Source organism: Mus caroli, unplaced genomic scaffold (genome assembly GCF_978045245.1).
Source record: "Mus caroli unplaced genomic scaffold, Mus_caroli_1 scaffold_12, whole genome shotgun sequence".
Lineage (NCBI taxonomy): Eukaryota > Metazoa > Chordata > Mammalia > Rodentia > Muridae > Mus > Mus caroli.
This window is the reverse complement of record NW_028227267.1, coordinates 24,693,306-24,714,688: the sequence shown is the minus strand read 5'-3', so window position 1 is coordinate 24,714,688 and position 21,383 is coordinate 24,693,306. Positions and strand designations below refer to the sequence as shown.

At 37.5% G+C, this 21,383-nt stretch overlaps 1 protein-coding gene across 4 annotated transcripts in view; it reads left to right on the top strand.

Moving 5' to 3' along the window:
• Ankrd28 (ankyrin repeat domain 28) overlaps nucleotides 1–21,383 on the top strand; it is a 139,188-nt gene that overhangs the window by 84,859 nt on the left and 32,946 nt on the right. For all 4 annotated transcript variants that reach the window (XR_015044610.1, XM_021181416.3, XM_029469317.2 and 1 more), the window contains exons 5-13: nucleotides 1,033–1,233; nucleotides 2,895–2,982; nucleotides 4,527–4,669; nucleotides 6,439–6,651; nucleotides 13,406–13,484; nucleotides 15,043–15,157; nucleotides 16,366–16,448; nucleotides 18,030–18,093; nucleotides 20,171–20,239. Coding sequence is in view for 3 of the 4 variants with exons in the window: in XM_021181416.3 (XP_021037075.1) it covers nucleotides 1,033–1,233; nucleotides 2,895–2,982; nucleotides 4,527–4,669; nucleotides 6,439–6,651; nucleotides 13,406–13,484; nucleotides 15,043–15,157; nucleotides 16,366–16,448; nucleotides 18,030–18,093; nucleotides 20,171–20,239 (1,055 nt within the window). In the remaining variant the exon portion in view is untranslated. The remainder of the gene's footprint in view (nucleotides 1–1,032; nucleotides 1,234–2,894; nucleotides 2,983–4,526; nucleotides 4,670–6,438; nucleotides 6,652–13,405; nucleotides 13,485–15,042; nucleotides 15,158–16,365; nucleotides 16,449–18,029; nucleotides 18,094–20,170; nucleotides 20,240–21,383) is intronic.

Here is a 21,383-nt window from a genome sequence, read left to right as displayed (position 1 = left end):
TGTTTTATATATATTCATACGTAGTGCACCTGAGCAGCTAAGTGTATCTGTGTCCGTGTCTAAAGGAGAACAAGAAAAGGTAACTTAGGTGATGAGGATGGATGCAGTGCAGATAGAGGTTACAAGTTATAAACAGAAATAAAGCTCATTGTTTTTCTATTTTTAACTCTGATGGATTTGGAGAGGGTGGCAGATAAATGCATAAAAATATTGAAGGTAAGATTCAGTGTTAAGTTCCACATCTTCAGGATAGCTTTTCTAACTGTAGAGGTTCATTGTGGTTTATAGACTTTGGGCCTGGTGATTTCTTTGTGTGATGGTATTTGTTTGCAAGTTCTCCACAATAAAGTTTTAATTAAAGTCTTAGTATTGACATTCTGGGCTAGTTTTGTTGCTTTTTACTTTTATATGTGCTTTCGTACTTACCAAACATGATTATCACTGTGAGGAGAAAATTTTGCTGTTTAATTATGATTATAATGCTTAATGCTGCTGGCATGCTGGATTTCTAAGAATCCTAACAGACATCTGCACTATAAAAGTGGGAGTGTGTGGTTGTTTTCATGGACTTCTAGGGGAAGGGTTTTTTGGAACAGTAATTCTTAAGTTGCCTCAATATTAACATTCGCATTAAGTAGTGTTACAATAAGAGACCTTTTTATACTAATTTAATTAACCAGACCTAGTGATTCTTTTCAACTTGGTAAAATGTAACACATAATTTTTTGAGAGATGAGAAATGTCTTTTTAAATTTTTGCATATTTAATATCAAAATAATAAATCTTACTAAAGCTCTTTAATGTATATCTTAATTATATTTTGCTAATAAGAAGTGTAAGCTTGTGCTTTTAGTAAGAAAAGAGAATTTTTATCAAGATAATGTCTTTATGGCTCTAAGTACTATCTTTAAATTCAAAATATTTTCTTAAATTTTCAATATTTATAGTGAGCTTTCATAACTTTTATTTTCTCCATATGTGTACATCTTTATAAATTTCTCAAAGTATTCAATCCTTTCCTTTATATATTAGGAAGCAGTTCAGATACTTTTGAAGCATTCTGCAGATGTTAATGCTCGAGATAAAAATTGGCAGACCCCTTTACACATAGCTGCTGCTAATAAAGCTGTAAAGTGTGCTGAATCTTTGGTACCTCTTCTGAGCAATGTGAACGTGTCGGACCGAGCAGGAAGAACTGCATTACATCATGCAGCTTTCAGTGGGCATGGTGAGGTAGGTGCATCTAAATAGAGGCTGATTGTCTTCTAGCCTCTAGTTAGTAATTACTTTGCCTTCCTTTAATTCGTTTCAGTTCATAGAAAAATCCTCCTCATAATTGCCCTTAGCAAGCCTCCTAGCTTTTCTCCAGTGATGTAAGTGGTCCCAAATTAAAAGATTATTTAGTACTTACTACACACACACTAGAATTTCATAATGACTGTCAGCTAGCTACAGATAGCATAAGAGATATCTTCTGTCATTGTCAAGGAAGTGCAGGGAGGCAGCAGTTTCATTGTTCTTTCAGAAGGAAGGATAATAACAAAGAAAGGCAATGTTTGGTAACTATGCTTTCTTCTAGTTTATTATTAAGATAATACCTTAGTGATGGAACTATCTAAACATGAAGATTAGCCATCATGATGCTGGGAGATGAGTCGGTCCACAAAGTACCTTCTGCGCAAGCACAGGGACCTGAGTTAGTTCAGACCTCCAGCACCCACAGAGAAAGCAAGCTAGGGGTGCTGGTGTGCACTTGGTTTTGTTTGTTTGTTTTCATTGTAAGGAGATTTTTTTAATATTATTTTTATTAGATATTTTATTTATGTTTCAAACATTATCCACTTTCCTGGTTTCCCCTCTGGGACACCTCCTGTCCCCTCCCCCTTCCTCTGGTGTGTACTTGTCATCCAGCATAGGGGGTGCAGAGACAGCCAGAGCTCTCCAGGTTGTTGATTAGCCTGCCTAACCAAAGTGGTGAACTCCAGGTGAGAGACCCTGTCTCAAAATAAGGTGGAAAACAACTGAGACCGAGCTCTGGCCTCCACACGCACACCCAACCCTGCACACACACAAAACATCAAGCATTGGCAAGCCTGGTTGAACCAGAGTTAGAAGAACCTTTGTCCAGCCCCCCTCCCACCGTCTGCCTGCCTTCTTTTCTTTATTTCTTTTTGTGCTGTTGTTCCTGCTCTTCATTTGCCTTCCTTAATTTAAGATGAAATATTGCTATGTTCCAAACTCTTAAACTCCAAACTGTCCTCCTGCCTCAGCCTATTCTAAGCAGTTGGAACAACAGTGTACCCAGATCCTAGTCCTTCATTTGGAAGCCACAGAATCACAGTTTTCACAAGGCATCCTCAGGATCGTGCAGCTGGAAGCCTAGGGGCCTCAGTGTTTTTTTACCGCAGTGCTCTGAATCCTTACATCAACTGCAGCATAGATCACAAAATAGAAAAACAATTATGAATATGATAGTGTTAGTATTGGCTCATTATGAGATAAATAGACTTTGTAATAATAGGTTTTAAAGGTAGTGGATCTACCATAGATGATTAAATTAAATTTCAGATATTACTGGTATGAGAGGGTTATATTCTAATAACACTTTAGATGTAAATAACAATACAACTTAAGGTATTCAAACTTCAGGCTTTCAAGATTTGTACTTACTTAGATGTTCTTAAAATACTGAGAAGCTAGTTGCAAAGCATCTTAAAAGAGACTGCAGCCTGATTTCAGTAACACAGTGAATCCTTCACATGTTCATACTATATATTAAATGTGCTTCAACTAACACAATTCAGTGTGAGAAAAATCAAATTAAATAATCACAAGGCATATTTATGAATAATTCTACTTCTGAATCTCAGTAAAACTGTTTACTTTTATTCCAGATGGTCAAACTACTCTTGTCCAGAGGTGCCAATATAAATGCTTTTGACAAGAAAGATAGGCGCGCAATCCATTGGGCAGCATATATGGGTATGTACCTTTTAAATTTGCTTTTTACTGTGTATTTAGGGGAATTAATGCATTTTGGTTTTTTGCATTTTTGTATTTTTATATAACGGAGTTATGCAGTATCTGAGATTGCTGCCCAAGCAGACCAGGTAGAGGAGATGTGCTACAGCAGTGCACTAGATCTAGTTTATAGAAATTTAGAACAGGCATCGCAGATGGTGGCCTGGGATGGTTACAGTGGGTGTTTACTGAAAGCTCATTCGCATATCCATTCTTCTTTTACTGGATTATTAAAGTATAAGTTGTGAAGATGCATTGAGAAGTTGCATCTTATTAAACTGGAGGTAAAGCTGAAGTGCTACTGTGTTTGCTTTGTATGCACAAGACCTTCAGTTCAATCTCTGTCTCTGAAAAAACTAAACCCTATTATTATAAGCTGTGTGTGTGTGTGTTTTCACAGATGCACAGTATCATTCCTCAGGAATTCTCCACCTTATTTTCTGAGTCATGGCCTCTGACTAGGACCTAGGATTGTATTAGACAGACTAGCCAACGAGTCCAAGAGACCTGCTTGTTCCCAGCTCCCCAGCACTGGCATTAGAAGTGCGCACTTCCACCCCTAAGGATACCATTTTAGTCACATACCCTATTTTGATGGCCAAAATCTGAAAATGTGATGTTTAGTGCCAAAAATAAGTGCCTCTTCTTATATAAGGAAAATTTGTTAATTGAAGGTAAAATAGCCAGAAGGAGTTTCATCCTGAAGTCTTTCACTCTGTGTGGAATCTTATATCCTTAAGTCTTTGAAGACTTTCCTGAGTAATCTGTTGTAGGCTAATCATTGGGGTAGTTTAGAAACAGTGTATATGATTTTAAACAACACATTCTGTGTAAAAAGGTATGCACAGTAAGTGGAGTATAGTTGGCCTTTCACTTGGAAGGAATTAGGTTTGACATAACAGACTTTCATGAAATGAAGGCCAGAATAATATTGTTTGAAGTTGAGCTTCTGAAATAGTTAAGTATGTGGACCTCAGTCTGCGCCTTAGCCTGGATTGCTTGTCCTGGGTACAGTTGATTATGATTAAAAGGGTATTCTATGCTTTGAAGATAGCAGTACATGCTTGATCTACCTTGTGTTGCTATAACAGAATACCCAAGCTTAGGTCATTAATTCTGAGCAAAATTTCATTTCTTTCAAATTTTGGAGCTTTGGAAGTCCAAGTGAGGGTTCTGTCATCTGGTCAGTACCTCCCTTCCTGCTGTGTCATGCCATGCATGACCTGACAGAGCACATCATCACAAGGTAAAAGAGAAAGAAAGCGATGTTAAATGACCTAGAGATAGAGGAACAAGATCTAGTCAAGGTTAACACTAGAAGTAAATTGTATTGTTTTTAGTTGTTCTCTCTACCAATATTTTTCAAAAATACTCTGAATTCGTCTTGAATTCATTATGCATTAGAAAATTAATGTGCTATTTTATATTTAATAATTTCTATGTGCTAATGGTTTTTTGTTTGTTTCTTTGTTTTTTTTGTTGTTGTTTGTTTTATGTATTTTTAGGTCACATTGAAGTAGTGAAATTACTTGTATCTCATGGAGCTGAAGTGACGTGTAAGGATAAGAAGTCTTACACACCTCTTCATGCAGCAGCCTCTAGTGGAATGATCAGTGTAGTCAAGTACCTTCTAGATCTTGGAGTTGATGTAGGTATATAGCTTGAGCAGTGTAAATTCATGTATTCTGTGTTTTGTTATTCTGGTATCAGAACTTAGGTTTGAAAGATAACAGTAATATCTTTGTTCTAACTCTTTTCACTAGCTAGTATACTGATAAGATCAGTACATGTATCTAGGTGAGGATTACCATGCCGTGATGAAACACCATGACCAAAAGTAACCTGGGGAGAAGGGAGTTCATTCAGTTTAGGCCTCCATGTCACTCCCATCATCAAAGGAAGTCAGAACAGGATCCTGGAGGCAGGAGCTGGTCCAGAAGCCATGGAGGAATGCTGCTTACTGGCTTGCTCAGACATAGCTTGCTCATCTCACTTTCTCTTAAACCCTGGGTGACCACCCCAGGGATGATATCACTCACAATGGGCTGGGCCCTGTCATCAATCATCAATTAAGAAAATGAACTATAGATTTATATATAGCCCAGTTTTATGGGGGCAGTTTCTCAATTGAGGTTCCCTCCTCTAAGATGACTCTTGATTGTGTCAAGGTGACATAAAATTAGCCAGTATAATTAGACAAACTATGTAAAGAGTTAAAACCTATTCCAAAGATGAGTGATTTACCCAAAGTTTCTTTTTTTAGTTCCTGTAGCTCTGGTTCTTCCAGTTCTCTGGGTGCTAGCAGATCAGATACATGTTGACTAGGTAGCTGTGTTATTGTCAGTTTTCTGAGCCAGTAAGTCTAACATTACTTTAAGTGACTATAGCATTATGGGTTACTGGCAAATGCAAGAGAGGAAGACAACAAAAGATGTATTTATTATATGTATATATAAATAAGAATGTGTGTGTACTATAAACACTATATAGTCACTATATAGTACTACCATTCTTTTTGGCTAGGAAGGGATACTAATCTCTTGGTATATATTTGATCCCTAAATAAAAATCCATCTAGCTTTTATGTATCATATTTTTAAAAACATGTCCTTTACTCCCACTTGTAATAAATTTACTCTTTTGGTTTGGGGGACAGTCTCATTGTATAGCCCAAGTTGGCCTCAAATTTGGAATCCTCCTGTCTCAGTTTGCAAGTGCTTACATAATAGGTGTGTGCCACTCTCCCTGCTCTAATGTTATTTACTCTTACTGTAGGAACATGTGAGTTAAGCTTACCAATTTTTCAAAGCAGTAAGGAGAAAGGAGAGAACAAAGAGAGGAAGACTATAAAGTCTTAATTGCAAAAGCTGTCAAAAAGCTTGTGATTCTAGTTAGACAAGACATGACAAGACTGTGAGAAACACTTTACTGAAAACAAGGAATACGTGGAAAATGTGGGAATTAGAAGAAGTTGCAAAACACCCAAACATATTGTTGAATGGGACCCTGAGAAGTACAAGATGGCTTCAAGTTTCAGTTTGATAACAGTTCTTGTAGCTCTCTTTCAACCAATTAGCATAATGGCTTTAGTGGCCCTCTGAAATAGATGACCAAGATATGCTTGCCTCCCCTCACCATTTATAGTGAATTCTCTCTTAGCTCAAAGACTTTTGAAAAATCCATTATTTTTCTTTTCTTAAAATAACTCTTGTGGAGGAATTTAACATTGTATTATGAAGCACATTCTCTAAGTGTATGTAGCCCATATAAAACTAAATTGCTTGTTGTTAGGTCTATTATTGTAAAACAACTTTAGCATTATAAACCTCATGTCTGTATTTATCCCCTTTTCTATAACTAATAATTTAAAGTAGCTTATAGTAGTAATAGAATTCCCATTCCCATTTTTTCCTCTAGATGAATGAACCAAATGCCTATGGAAACACAGCTCTTCATGTGGCCTGTTACAATGGACAAGATGTTGTTGTGAATGAGCTCATAGACTGTGGTGCTAATGTCAATCAGAAGAATGAGAAAGGGTTCACTCCTTTGCACTTTGCTGCTGCATCAACACATGGAGCACTGTGTTTAGAACTTCTGGTTGGCAATGGAGCTGATGTCAATATGAAGGTAGGAAGCAATTAGAGTTCATACTTTAAGGATGTAGTTAACTGTCTAAAACAGTATTCATAACATACCATCCAGAATTATAAAGGATCCACTAGTAATCTTATGAACATGGATAAGGCCAGATGTGAAGGTGCACACCTTAATCCCAGCACAGTGGAGGCAGAGGCAGGCAGATCTCTCAGTTTGAGGCCAGCAGAGCTACACACTAAGACCCTGTTTCTACTGTCAACCCCGCCACCCCTCCCAAAAAGAACATGGATGAAGTTTTAAAATCTTATGCTGAATCAAAGAAAGAATTTTATACATTTTTTTTCCTCTATGTAAGATTCTAGAACAGATGGAATTCTGTTTATTTGGAGTTCCAGAATTTATAGTTGGGGAAAAATAACAGATCAGTTGTTGCCCATGGGAAGGAAGGAAAGGTCACCTGGGCAAGGGACATGAGGAGACCTTATAGGGTAATGGAGCTGCTTTGTACTTGGGCGGGGCTTTGTGTACTGTAGATAAGCATCCATGAAAACCTACCATGGATGCTTTTAAGATTAGAGCCCTTCATTATCTGTAAACTTTGTTTTAGAAACCAGACTTCAGATAGTGAATAGTGATACATCCTGATTGTCACACAATGACGACACACTTGTAACTACCTCTAAAGCATCAAATAATCATATTAATAATGTGATAGAAAACATGGAGTAAAGAGTTAGTGCTAGAATCCAGAAGGTATGTGTATGGATAGTCATGCTGTGAGACTTTTTTGAAATTGTTCTTTTCTGAAATTTCTGTTACAAGACTTTTCATGGTGTTAGAAACATCGGTGTCTTTTACACTTAAAGGTTAATCACTTGGCTTTTTGTTCATAATTGCTTTCAGGAGTAATGTAAGCATTTTAGAAATATGTTAAAATTTAGGAGTCAAAATAAATTTGTCTTCACTGTGTAAATCTGTGAGAATCGCAGGTAACCAAGACTTCAAGCATTACTATTTTATAGTACATAGTCATTTTTGATAGTTAAAGGGTATTTTCAGTTTGTTCCTGGGTTTTTTCATCAGCTTGTTATTTAAGCACTTGACAAAACCCATCTTATGTTATGAAGAAAACCAGTCAATCAAATTTGAATAATTTAGGATTAGTAAAGATACATCAGCTTACAAATACTGTTTACAGAGAATCTCAGCCCACTTTGTCTGTGGTTATGATGAACACTGCCTTGCCTGACTCCAGTGAAAGCACTGACCTCCTCCAGAAGTGAAGCAGCATTCAGTCTACCAGGAGGACTTAGTCCATTTATCCCCACCCCCACCCTTCTCAACTGAGGGTCAGGTTTATTTAAGTTATTTTAAATTTTAATTTATCTTATTACTTTACATGTGTGCATACTTTGCTTGTATATATTCCTGGGGCCCACAGAGGCCAGATCAGGGAGTCAGATCCCCTGGGACTGGAATTACACTTGTGAGGAACATATAGATGCTGGGAGTTAAACTGGGGTTACAGGTGCTCTAACTGCTGAGCCATCTCTGTAGCCCCTAAACTGTCTTGTAAAGAATTTGTTTAGAGGTTGTAGAAATAATAAGTAAAGTTAGGCCAATAATAAACACTGTGTTAAAAAACAAAGCAGTACCCAATGTTCTCTGCCTCCACATGTGTACACATTCACATCTGCACAAGCAGACACACAGAAATAATGCACTTATAGATACACAGTTTTACACACACGTGTAAGCCTAACACTTACTAACACTTACTCCTGCTAAGGCAGCAGGAGGAGGATTTTTGAGGCTACCCTAAGGTATATAGCACATGTCTCAATTAGAAACAAAATATATATGTATGTATGTATGTATATGTGTGCATGTGTATATGTATGCTTTCAATACTCAAGACACGTAGTAACTTTTTAATTGGTAACAGGTTTCAGGTTTTGTTTTGTTTGAGACAAGGTCTCGCTGTATAGCATGACTGGCCTAGAATTAGCTGTGCAGACCAGGCTGTCCTGGAACTCTTTAGAACCTCCTGCATCTGTCTTAGGAGTGCTGAGTTTAAAGGCGTGCACCACCACACCCAGGTGACCATTTTCACTTGAATTCTTCCCCATCCCAGAAAAAAAACAAATTTTGTGTGGTAGGAGAATTATTTTTCCCTAAAGATAAAAACAAACCTCAGTTTATCTTAATGGACTTCAGGAACAAAGATTAAATCTAGTTTTTTTTCTTTCTAAAGTTTCTATGATACATGTTTATGATAAAATATCTAAAATTAATCTATCACCTATGTTTCATGGAAATAGTGAAGGCTTACTTATTCTGTTAGTTATTATAAACTTTTCAGCTATATGCTGCTATATTTAAAGAATAAAGATTAGATTTTTAAAGATATCAATTTATACACTAACTTGATAATAAGTCGCTTGGTTCATGTCAATTGCCTCTGTTGAAAACTCTCTTACCTATGATTGTTTCTGTTTATCTTTTCTGAGGAAATTTAAATTGGGAATGTCAAAATAGTGGACATAATATCCTTAATGGTTTATAAAGTTGAGTACTGGCTTTTGTACAGCACATGAGGACTTTTTGTTAATTGGCAAAGGGTAACGTCTTAGTGATTAAGCAGATTTGAAGGCAGTGGCCTACCATAAAACTTGCCTAATGGTTTGTAATAGCCCTGTCAGTTCAGTTGTCTGAATTTTATTGGGACTAAATTCCATTGAAGTATGTTTCTTGTGTTGAAGACTTCTGAAATGCGATCTAGCTCTGAAATTGTACAAAGATTATTGATAGCTCTAGGTTTTCAACCAACAAGAATTTTCAGTGCCCACCCTCTCTCTGTGTGCTGGCAAGTCTTTTACTTTACATAAGCTAGAATTATCTGAAAGGAAGACAACTCACTTAAGAAAATGCCTCCATAAGATCCTGCTCGCTCGCTCTCTCTCTCTCTCTCTCTCTCTCTCTCTCTTTCGGTCTTTCAAGACAGGGTTTCTCTGTGTAGCTCTGACTGTCGTGGAACTCACTTTGTAGACCAGGCTGGCCTCGAACGCTCAGAGCTGGCCTGCCTCAGCTGCAGGCTTTTCTTCCTTAGTGATTGACGAGGGAGAACCCCACTCATGCGGTAGTTTCATCCCTGGGCTGGGGTCCTGGCTTCCCTAAGAAAGCAGGCTGAGCAAGCTACAGAGAGCAAACGAGCAAGTAGCACTCCACCATGGCCTCTGCGTCAGCTCCTGCCTCCAGGGTCCTGCCTTGAGTTCCTGTCCTGACTTCCTTCAGTGACAGACAGTGATATGGAAATGTAAACTAGATAAACCCTTTTCCTCCCCAAGCTGTTTTCATCTTGGTGTATCGTCACAGTAATAGTAGCCCCGACTAAGATAGTTTCCCTCGCTGTTTTTAGAGACAGGCTCTCATGTAGCCAGACTGGCTTTTTAACTTGCTATAAGCTGAGGTTGGCCTTCTCTGCATCGTAAGTGCTGGGATTATTTATAGGTGAGTATAGCCACAATGCCTGGCTGTCTTTATTTTGAGACAGTTTCTTACTGAAAACCCCTGCCTGGCCTCAGACTCATTGGTCTTCCTGCTTCATCTCAAGTGCTGAGATTGTGAACAAGACCAGCTGATCTGTCCTTAAGAACAGGTTTTTCTTCCACACCTATGTGTCTGTCTACTTACCCACAATGGCCAATAGCCAGTATTCCATAACCTCCCTGATCTTGCAAGAGATTCAAATCATTTAATTCCCACTTTGTAAAACGTATATGAAAATCTTTTCATTTCCCCCACTCGGTAAAATTTTTGTCCACACAAAGGCCTTGCTACTTTTCTGGAACCTTCTAACCTCAGTTTCTTCATTTCTGTGCAGCAATTCATTTAAAACTACACACACACACACACACACACACACACAAATACACACAAAAGGTGTCACATGCCTTTAATTCCAGCACTCAGGCAGAGCCAGTCAAATCTCTGCATATTTGAGGCCAGCCTGGTCCACAGAGTGAGCTCCAGGACCACCAGGGCTACACAGAGAAACCCTATCTCGAAAAACAAGAAAAAAGAAGAAAAATTTTTATGGTAGCTAGTGGTAGCACACCCCTTTAATCCTAGTACTTGGAAGGCAGAGACAGGTGGATCTCTGAGAGTTTTGAGGCCAGCCTGGTCTACATAGTGAGTGTCAGGACAGCTGCCGTAGGTGTTGAGACCCTGTCTCAAGAAAATGAATGAATGGATGAATGAATGAATGAATGAATGAATGAATGAATGAATGAATGAAAGAAAGAAACAATTTTTTTAACCAAACAAAATATATCACACTGAAGTTTAAGCATAAAAGTACTATAAAATATATGGCTGTTGTTGTTATTACTGGGTTTTGATAACAATTCCTAGAGCCTTGGTGATCTCTTTACTTGCTGGCAAGATGGATGGCTCAGCAGATCAGGGTACTTAACCACCAAGCCTCACAACTTAAGTTTGATCCCTGGAACCCAGAGAATAGAAGAGAAATTATTTCTGCAGGTTGTCTTCTGGTCTCCTCAAATGCACCATGACATTAGCATGTATGCAAAAAATAAATAATACATAAATAGATGTACAAAATTAACTTGGACCTTGACTCTAACACGATTTTAGATGGTTAAAGACAATCATTTCTGTCCAGTGTAAAGAGAAATAAATATCCTCTCCTACCAGTGTTAAGGGATATTTTCCAACTGGTAATCTTAATTTCTTCTTCCTTTGCATATTACTTTGTTTTTTTGTTTTGTTTGTGTTTGTTTGTTTGGTTGGTTTTGTTTGTTTGGTTTTTTTTTTCCCCCCGAGACAGGGTTTCTCTGTGTAGCCCTGGCTTTCCTGGAACTCACTTTGTAGACCAGGCTGACCTCGAACTCAGAAATCCGCCTGCTTCTGCCTCTCGAGTGCTGGGATTAAAGGCGTGGCCACCACGCCCAGATGCATATTACTTTGTATATATACCTTCTATAATCAGTATGTAGAAAGTAACAATATCCTAATGTTCTCTATAAGCTTATAGAAGTTCTTCTATAGCTAGAAGACAAAGTGGAATTCTTTAACCTCAGGCTCTATGTTTCCTCGCCTATAAAACAGAAGTAATAGTATATTTATATACACATTGTATTACATTTATACACTTAAGAGTGTGTAGTATATTTGCATGTGTGTGTGCATGTGTGTGTGTGTGTGCACCCGGGTGTGTGTGTGTGTGCGCGCGCGCGTGTGTGTCAGAGGACAACTTGCAGTATTAGGTTTTCTCCTCTTGTGTTTGTCTGGGGATCAAACTTAAGTCATCAGGTTTAGCAGTGAGCTCTTTTTTCCCACTAGGCCATCTCCCTGGCCTGAAAATAACAGTATCTATCTATCCGAGGGTTATGAGGATTAAATGGCTGGTATATATAAACTATTTTGAAATTATACCAAAATGTGTTTACAGTACCAAAAAATTGTTAACTGAAATCATATCTATCAGATTTCACTATATTATGGATCCTGTTTATATTTTTATTTGATTTGCTTTTTGTCTACAAAAATGGCTGTGAATAAAATTAACACCAAGTTGAAATTTCTGTCATAGGGAACATTTTTGGAAACATGAAACTAGAATGCTTTTGTTAAATATCTTTGTGCTTTGTTCCTGGTTAAAGGAATAAAATACTAAATAAAATACCAAGTATAGGTATGTTATATAAGTAGTAATATTTCGACTACAACAACCTATAAGGTATAAATAATATCATCATTTTCAGTTTGAAGAAGTAAAGGCTCAAAATTGTTAGTCAGCTCGTCCAGACTCAAGCTCAGCTGCTGGAGTCCTCATGCACACGTGCTTCCCACCCGTCCTCCAGTGCCTCCAGAGCTTAGAAACAAACAAGCTGGGCATGGACCTGCATCCCTGCACTCAGGAGGCTGAGCTAGAGGATCACAAGCTCAGAGCCACTCTGAGCTATGTAGTGAGCCTGAGGTAACTGTGTCTCAAAACAAGCAAGGGCAGGTATAGGCTCAGATACCTTCCTAACTCTCCATGTTTCTGTAAGATGGCAGGTTTTACAGGGTTAGTACAGACTTGGCGCATTTATCATAGTCGATATACAGAAGCTGCACCGTGCTGAAGTATTAGGAACGAAAGCATTGTCTTTCCTTTGTATAGTTAACTCACCAGAAGATTTTAGAGATAAAAAACATCATTTAACTAGGAAGAAGAAAGTAATATCACATCACTCAGGCATTATTTTGCATTTGAATTTTCTTCTGAACTATAGAAAAGTACAGCCAGCCAGTCTGAATAATCCAAGAAATTAGCTAACAACGTTGACTACAAATTTAAGACATGGTACTTAAAATAATTTATAGTGACCTAAGACGGAAGGGCAAGGCAGGAGGTGAATGGGAAGCACGTGTGACTGGAACACTTGGGGTTATGGCGCCCTCGGTTGAGCCTTCTGATAGCTTCTGTGTCTGTCTTCCCACCTGTAGGATACAGATCTCACAGTTAAACTTTACAGTGCCACTGCAGGATTTGTATAAATAGTAAGCATGGGGAGTTTTTGTGGTTTTGATTTAATATACATACTGAAAAATAAAAAGCCAGTTTATGCTTTAAACAGCTGGTTTACCTTCATAATACTTGCTTCTTGTATAATATTTATAAATTTATATAAGAAAATACCTAAGTACAACTAAGGCATGCATATTTTCTGGATATAACATAGTAATTGAACAATTTTTCTTTGTTCCGTTATTTCAGAGTAAAGATGGGAAAACCCCACTACATATGACTGCCCTCCACGGTAGATTCTCCAGATCACAAACCATTATCCAGAGTGGTAAAAAGTATTTCTGTTTGTTTCTTTTATTTCTTCAATGAAGTTTGGGAAGTTTTTTGTCGTTGTTGTTTGTTTTGTTTTATTTTTGTTTGTTTGGCTTTCCCTTTTTGTTATCCACAAAGTGAATGGCACTGTGGAATTGCTATAGCAGTGTGTATACAGTTAAGATTTTATTTCAGATTTCTTGAAAATCAGCACAGGATAAAATACTATGAATATATGTCATTCAGATATTTCTATTCTTCTGAATTATTTATTTCCTTTCTTTCTCACTTGAGGCAGTAGCAGGGAGGAATCTCCCTACATAGCTTTGGCTGACCTTGAATTTATAGTCCTCTTACCACATGTACCGCCTTGCTGTGAATTTTTATTTTTTTCCTCATTATTGCTAATTGGAAAACTACCTTTCTACATGTAGTATATATTAACATGAACTTTGTTGCATTTTCACTTTTCCCTGTTTAAATGCGTTTTGAACTCTTGTTAGGGTTTTATTTATTTTCTTCACTTTATTCTCTTGTGTTTGAATTAGTACTAGGCAAACTAAACTTTTAAATAATTGTATGGCTATTAATGTAAATCTGTTTCTCAAACTACATTCCAAAGAACTGTTTGTTAATCATCCTTAAGATGTTTTTTTGCTCATTTTAAATTTTTATTTTATGTACATGAATATTTGCCTGAAAGTCTTATCTGTGTACCACATGCATGGGGCCCATGATGACCAGAAGAAGGTGTCAAATTCCCTGGGACTTGAATTACGTATAGTTGTGAACTTCGGTGTAGGTGCTGGGAATTGAACCCAGGTCTTCTGAAAGAATATCCTGTGCTCTTAACCAGTGAGCCAGTTCTCCAGCCCCTGGTTGGCATTTAACAAACATTGTTTTATGTGTAGGTATGCTGTATGTGTGTAGGAAAGAGTGTGTGGAAGACAAGTATACAAGTGCCTGCCATTGTGGACATGTAGGGATCAGAGGGCAACCTCAGATGTTAGGCCTTACCTCTCCCTTGTTTAAGATAGACAGGATATTAGCTCCAGATTGTCAGGCCCGCGGACTTCCAGGGATTCTCGTTCCCATCTCCCAACTCATCCTATGAGCATTTAACTTACAGATAGGAACTAGCATACCCAACGTTACATGTGTTCTGTTCCTCATGTTTAATGGCAGGCATTTTGCCTACTGAGCCTCAAGAACCTCTTTGTTAGCTTCTTGTTGCTAAAATTCTGCAAGGGGGGAAAGCTCATGATCCAAAACTTTGGAAAGTACTGTAAGCAGTTGTCTTCATGAAGCATACATAGGATTGCTGGAAAGTGCTGCTCTAAAGCAGTGTTGTTAGCCTAGTGGTCTCTAGACTCATTGCACCCTAGAACCCTTCTGTTGATTTAAATATGTTTAAATCCTATACTCAATAAAACTTGTAACTATATAGTTGGTAACTCCAGTTAATATGTTGTCCATTACTTTATGCTTAAACAACATTTTACATTACACTGTATTTAACAGTTTTGGCCAATTTGTATATAATCTAATGTCTTACATTATGTCCTTTATTGCAGGAGCTGTAATAGACTCTGAAGATAAGAATGGGAACACCCCTTTGCATATAGCAGCCCGGTATGGCCATGAGCTTCTAATCAACACTCTAATTACAAGTGGTGCTGACACTGCAAAGTAAGTAGTGTTGCAGGAGTGCTGATGGCTGTGCGGAGAGCAGCCAGTGAGCTAGAGTGGAAGTGGGGATTCTTCCTCAGCAGTGGAGTGGGTGGGTGCCTGGCTTTTCTTTACCTTTTGTTTTTGACACTGATAGGTTTAAAAGGTTTTATGTCTAATTTTATTTGATTAGTCAGTATGACATGTTTTTATATTTGTTTCTTTTTCCTCCAATATACATAATATAAAGTTTTGATAAGAAATTTAACTTTTATCCTCTTGTTTTCAAACTAGAAGTTCTAAAAATTGTACACACTCGAATGCTTTTTTTCGTGGACCAGCTGTAGACAGTGGTTACAGACTAACGTGCAGAGCCCAGGAATTCCCTAGTTGCTGGTACAGAGTGGTCCCAACCCCGACTTCTTTAATTAGTAAAGTTTACTCTTAATTGTTTTACATATTAAAGTTGCCCTATACATTTTTAAAGTATGAATTATTTTGCGCATATTCTGTAAAAATCACGATCATACTCAAATTGGTGTTTCCAAGTCCTGTATATCATGTTATATGTACTTGTGAGCAATTGTAAGCTTTTTATATATTCATAAGTGATATGCTACTATATACATGGTCTTTGTGGTTCAGAGTATATATTAATATTTATTTAGCAATGTATATAGAGGCTTAAAAATTTTCACATTTCTGTAGATAGTTCTAGTTTAAGTTATGGGATTTAATTTTACCATCTAAGGATACATACAATATTCTTATTTACAGTTAAATTGCTCTCCAATTATCCACATAACAGAATGGCTGATGTGAGCGTTCTTGAGCATCTGACCTTGCGGAAATGGTTTTAAATGGTAGGGTGAGATGGGGCAGGAGGTCTGTTCCCTGAGCAAATACCTAGAGACATTTTGTTTGGGGAAAACAATATCAATGATATAGCTCAAAGGTGCTGCTGGGCATTCAGCATTTTACAGTGTAGACCCATAACTATGCAGTGAGTCTATAATGATGACAGTGCTGAGGTTACACAGGCAAGCCTTAGGGAACTGTAGCTGGTGATAAATTATGCTGCTTTTCAATGACTGCCCAGAGGTTTCTCTAAAGTATTAACAAGTTTCTACTCAACCAATTATCTTTTACTTAAGTGATATCTTTATAATCTATTTAAATTATTATATTTTGCATGTGTTGTAATGAAGTTTCTGTTCTATTAATTTAAGGCGTGGTATACATGGAATGTTCCCACTCCATTTGGCAGCCTTAAGTGGTTTTTCAGATTGCTGCAGGAAACTCCTTTCTTCAGGTAAGTGGAGCTCCCAGACAAGTTTGTTTGTTGTGCGTGCTTGTTTGCTTGTACTCATATTTTCTCGTCCTCTCTCCTGTTGTCACAGTTACCTCTTCAGCTCTGAGCAGTGCTTTACTGATTCCCTTTGTTAATTGGTTCATGGGGTGTGGAGTGTCCATAGAGCAGCTTTTACCCAATGATGGCAGTCTCCTCTCCTTGGCCTATTCAGCAAGACAACTTACCTGCATGTTTCATTCCTTTGGGTCTTAAAAGTCATAATAAATTAAAGTCATAGTATGAGTATCTTACAGGCTCATGGAATTATTAATCCATTACCAGTAGTACTTAGTTATAAATGCTGTAACTAGTTGGCATGGGATTTTTTAGTATCACTGCAAACTATGATCCTTAGTAAGTACATTGACTTACTCACTGTAAAAGATGTAATTAATTTTTAAGTTATTTTCTATTTCTCAGTATATAAGAAAGTTAAATATTAGCATTCCTGTTTACTGAAATAAACTAATGAGGTTTCAGTAAAAATATTATAGAGTGAGACACACTCTTCTGAGGTTTAGGGGGAAGTTGTTTTTGTTAATGTGTGTGAGATATTTTATGTGTGTAAATTCATTGTGTTTGTTTTATTTGAGTATCAGCCATGTGTATATAAAGCTGTTCATCCCCACTTAGCATGAAAAAGAATACTAAAAGTGTTCCCCAGTATGAATAATAGCCACATGGAACAAAGTACATATCCTCTTTTTAGAAGGAGGATGAGTAGAGAGTCTGTAAAGCCAAAGCTAACCTTGAACTTGCAGTTCTTCTGTTTCTGCCTCCCAAGTGCTCAGATAACAGGTGTTTACCATCATGCCTGGCTAGAGTGCTTTAGTGAGATATCTTTATACTATGCACTTATGCATTTACTTATTTAATACATAGAGTTCAGTATTTATGAAACGTTCATGTGCTTATATAACCAAAATAACATCCATTCTGGAGTATCTTTAATCCCTATAAAAGAAACGCCATTAGCATAGTATGGTATATTAACCACCTAATAGTACAATTTTTATAGAATCACCTAACAAAATCTTTTATGGCTAGCCTTTTTCACTTTATGTTCTTGACGAGTCTGTTATCAATACTTCATTTCTTTTTCTTGTTGACTATTCCCATTGCACCCTGTAGCCTTTTAGTAATTAGAATGGTTTTGTTTGCCTGCCTGCCTGCCTGCCTGTCTCCTTGTGACAGGTTTTATACCATGTTACCAAGGCTTGCCAGGGCTCAGATGATCCTCCTGCTTTCATCTTGTGTGTAGCTTGGACGATGAGACTGAAGGTGTGAGGTGTGAACCATCACTCCTGGCAGGCAGAGCCCTGCAGACAAACACTACAGGGTTGGTTGGTTTGTTTGTTTGTTTGTATAATGTTGTACATTACTATGTGGTTTTCTTTATTCATTTTGTATGTTAAGAATATATGTTTGCTTAGGGTTGAAAAGAGGAATGTGATATTTAACATTTCTTGATATACTATCTTAATGCAAAGTAAAATATCTGTAATATTATATAAGAGAAAAGATATATATTCGTTTTTATAGGATTTGACATAGACACCCCAGATGATTTTGGCAGAACCTGTCTACACGCAGCTGCAGCTGGAGGGTATGTTAATAGTATTTTCATTTCTTTTAAAAGATGCTGGGGGGGCGCGGGGGCCTTATGGAAGTCATTGTTAGAGTTTAATTTCTGAGATAGTTTGGGGTCAGTCGCTGTGGGCGGTGGGAGGCAGCAGCAGGAGCAGAGTCACGGATGCTGTCTCTTTGTTCCATTTTACTAGTCTTGAGTTGCCACAAAATAGAAACTGAACCATGGCTGGATATTAATAAAAGACAGTTCAAGGCAGCAAAAATTGTTTTTGTTTGTTTCATTTTGTTTTTTGTCTTCTTTCAACTAAGTCATACGTATTAATCAGGAAAAAACAAACCTACAAAAGGAAATGTTACTTTTTATACAAAAAACTAATTGCTAAACAAATAAAAATGTTCATGCAATGATGAGAACATCAGAAACATAATGAGTACTCTGCATAATACTATGTTATTGTGAGAGAAAAATATTGATGATGCAGTTACATCTCGGCTCAGAAGAAGAAATGTTGTGATTAGAACATTTTAGACTAAATTTTATTTAAATTATTTCAGTTCCCCAAGCCACACCCCCAGCCCCTTAGCTCTTTGAAGCAGTCTTGCTTTGTAGCCAAGGCTGCTGTACCACTCAGTCCTCTAAACCCCTGCCTCTGAAGGACTGGAATCATAAGCATGCAGTACCCTCCGTGCTTACACTTAAGTTATAATGAGAAGTACTCTGGGGAGAGCTAGTCAGTCAGTTCTGCTCGCTCAAAGCACTCTGTGGCCTTAATGCTTCGGGTAATTTAGATTTGTTTTTAAACCATTTAATTCATGATTTATCAAAAGGGACGTTTTGTGAGCATGTTATTTCTAGTGATAATTCCTTAATATTTCCTATGATTTCAAAAAACAATTGTGCTGAACCAAGGATGCTACCACGTTTAAATTGCAGAGATGAATTGAACATATATGAATCCCTTCTTTATTCTTTTAAGGTCACCAGAGGCCATTTCAGTTAAAACCTAATTTGTATGTAACTTGCCTACAGTAGAAGTCAACAGGCATGTTTTTCATTATAATATACAAAGCTGATATTGGGTTTATAAAAATCAAAGTTTGTTATAAAAATATAAAAATTTACATAACAAGCATATAAGAAGGTCCTATAATTTTAACTAAGGTTCAGTCTGAATAAATAATGATAGTATAAGAGACAGTGGGAGAAATTGACTTGCCATTATTATATGTGTTTTAAAGGTACAGGATTTTCTGTTTGTTTTTAATTCTTTTTAATTTATTGTTTTAAAACCCCCTAAATTTAAGACATTTAAATATAATTATTGGTAGAAATTTATTTAAATCCCAAGTCCAGAGTTTCTACCCTGCTTTTGGTAATTGAATTCCTGGATAAAAAACATACACAGCCTTTACATTTACAACAAGCCCTAAAAACACAATAGCTGGACAGCTGCCTACCCTCCATGCTGTTAGAATCTACTTTGCTATCATAACACCACGTTGTTACTTACTATTTACTGTGCTCCATCTGCGTTGCTCTTATCTGCAATGGCCGGCCCACATGGAGTAACGTCTTCACTCCTATCCCATGGCAGCTTCTCCTGCTCCCTCCTGAACTTTCTTCCTCTTCCTAGTCCTCCTCTCCTGCAAGCCCTGCAAGCCTGTGAAACCTAAGCCCCACCTATGTCTTCTCTGCCCAGCTATTGACTGTTGGCATCTTTATTTACCAATCACAACTAACTAGGGGCAAGGTCACTTAGCTAGCATCTATGTGTGGACTCTCTCTGGGGCAACCAGTTTTGGGGGCCCAAATTAGCATTAGAATACAAGCAGCATCAGGTTAAACCACTATTAAAAAAAAAATCTCTTAGAATCTCTTAAAAATGTGATCTTCTTTTTCTACACTAATATAATTCATTTGTTTATTTCTCATGTGCCAGTATTTATGCATATCACTTTTTAAATGCTAAATAGAATGTGAAGTAATTCTCACTTTAAAATAAGCATTTATGTTTCTTAAAGCCTACCATTTTTATCATAGAAATCACTGACAATTTTACTTTTAAAATCTTTTCTTCTTTTCTCCTGACTAGAAATTTGGAGTGCCTAAACCTTCTGCTGAATACTGGTGCAGACTTCAACAAAAAGGATAAATTTGGAAGGTAATCTGTGATTTAGCTCCTGTAGATCGAGATTAAATTTGCTTATTTAATGGCTTGCTTGACCTTTAACTGACTTCTGAAACTTAACTTTATGTGTTACACAGCATCTTTTGAGTTGTAATCATGATTACTTAAGAGTCTGAAGTAGGGCCTGGTATGTGGCTTATCATCCTCGAATGCACTGGGTTGGGTTTGCTCTCTAGCACTGCTGAAAGGAACAGAAAAAGAGCACACACATGTGCACCAGCCAGCTGAGGTCAGTGGGTTCTAACCCCAGTCTCAATCCCAGTCTTTTGATTGGGTTCTCCCTACAATCCTAGGCTCCCTCTGTCCTTTTCTTAAATCATTATTTCTTAAATTATAGATTTGTTTTATCTGTATAGGTGTTCTGCCTACTTGTATGCCTGTGTACCATACGTGCACAGTACTCATGGGGCCAAAAGAAGATACCAAACCCTTGAACCTGGAGTTCCACATCTTTGTGACCTCATCATGTGGGTGCTGAGCATTGAACCCAGGGCCTCTGGAAGAGAAGCCAGTGCTCTGAACTGCTGGGCCATCTCTCCAGCTCTCTCCCTGTTTTTCTTGATGATAATAATTGTCCTTTTCCCATAATTATAGCATGGAAATTTAAAACTTCATTGTACCAAAGTACCTTCAAAAAGCTCAAGAGTACCTAAAGCTTTTCCAAGTCATTTTTTTGTGAGAGATCCTTCTTCCCACTTCTGAAAGGCAAAAATAGGTTGCAAATATATGTGTGATTTTTCCCCCCTTCTCTTCTTAGTCACATCCATATGACCCACTGAGTACATTCTGGAGGAGAGCAGCTATAAAGGCACAAACTCTCATTGTCTAGCCTTACTGCTACTAGCACTTAGAGTAATAGCAGCTGAAGCTTCTGTTAACTGTTCCTCCTTATACCAAGAGTCAACATACAAGATACATTAAAACCATTCAGAAAAGAAGCAAATGCATCTGTTTGAAAGATGTAGATGACAGTCTAAGCACCGTGTATATCAGACAGTGTTCTGGGGAGGGTGTGAATCAGAAGATGTGTGGGTACATATTGGTGTATATGATCGTACCAGTGCAAAGGGAAAAGAAAAAGGCTTGTGTGTAGTAGGAAGTAAGAAACGAAGAGAAG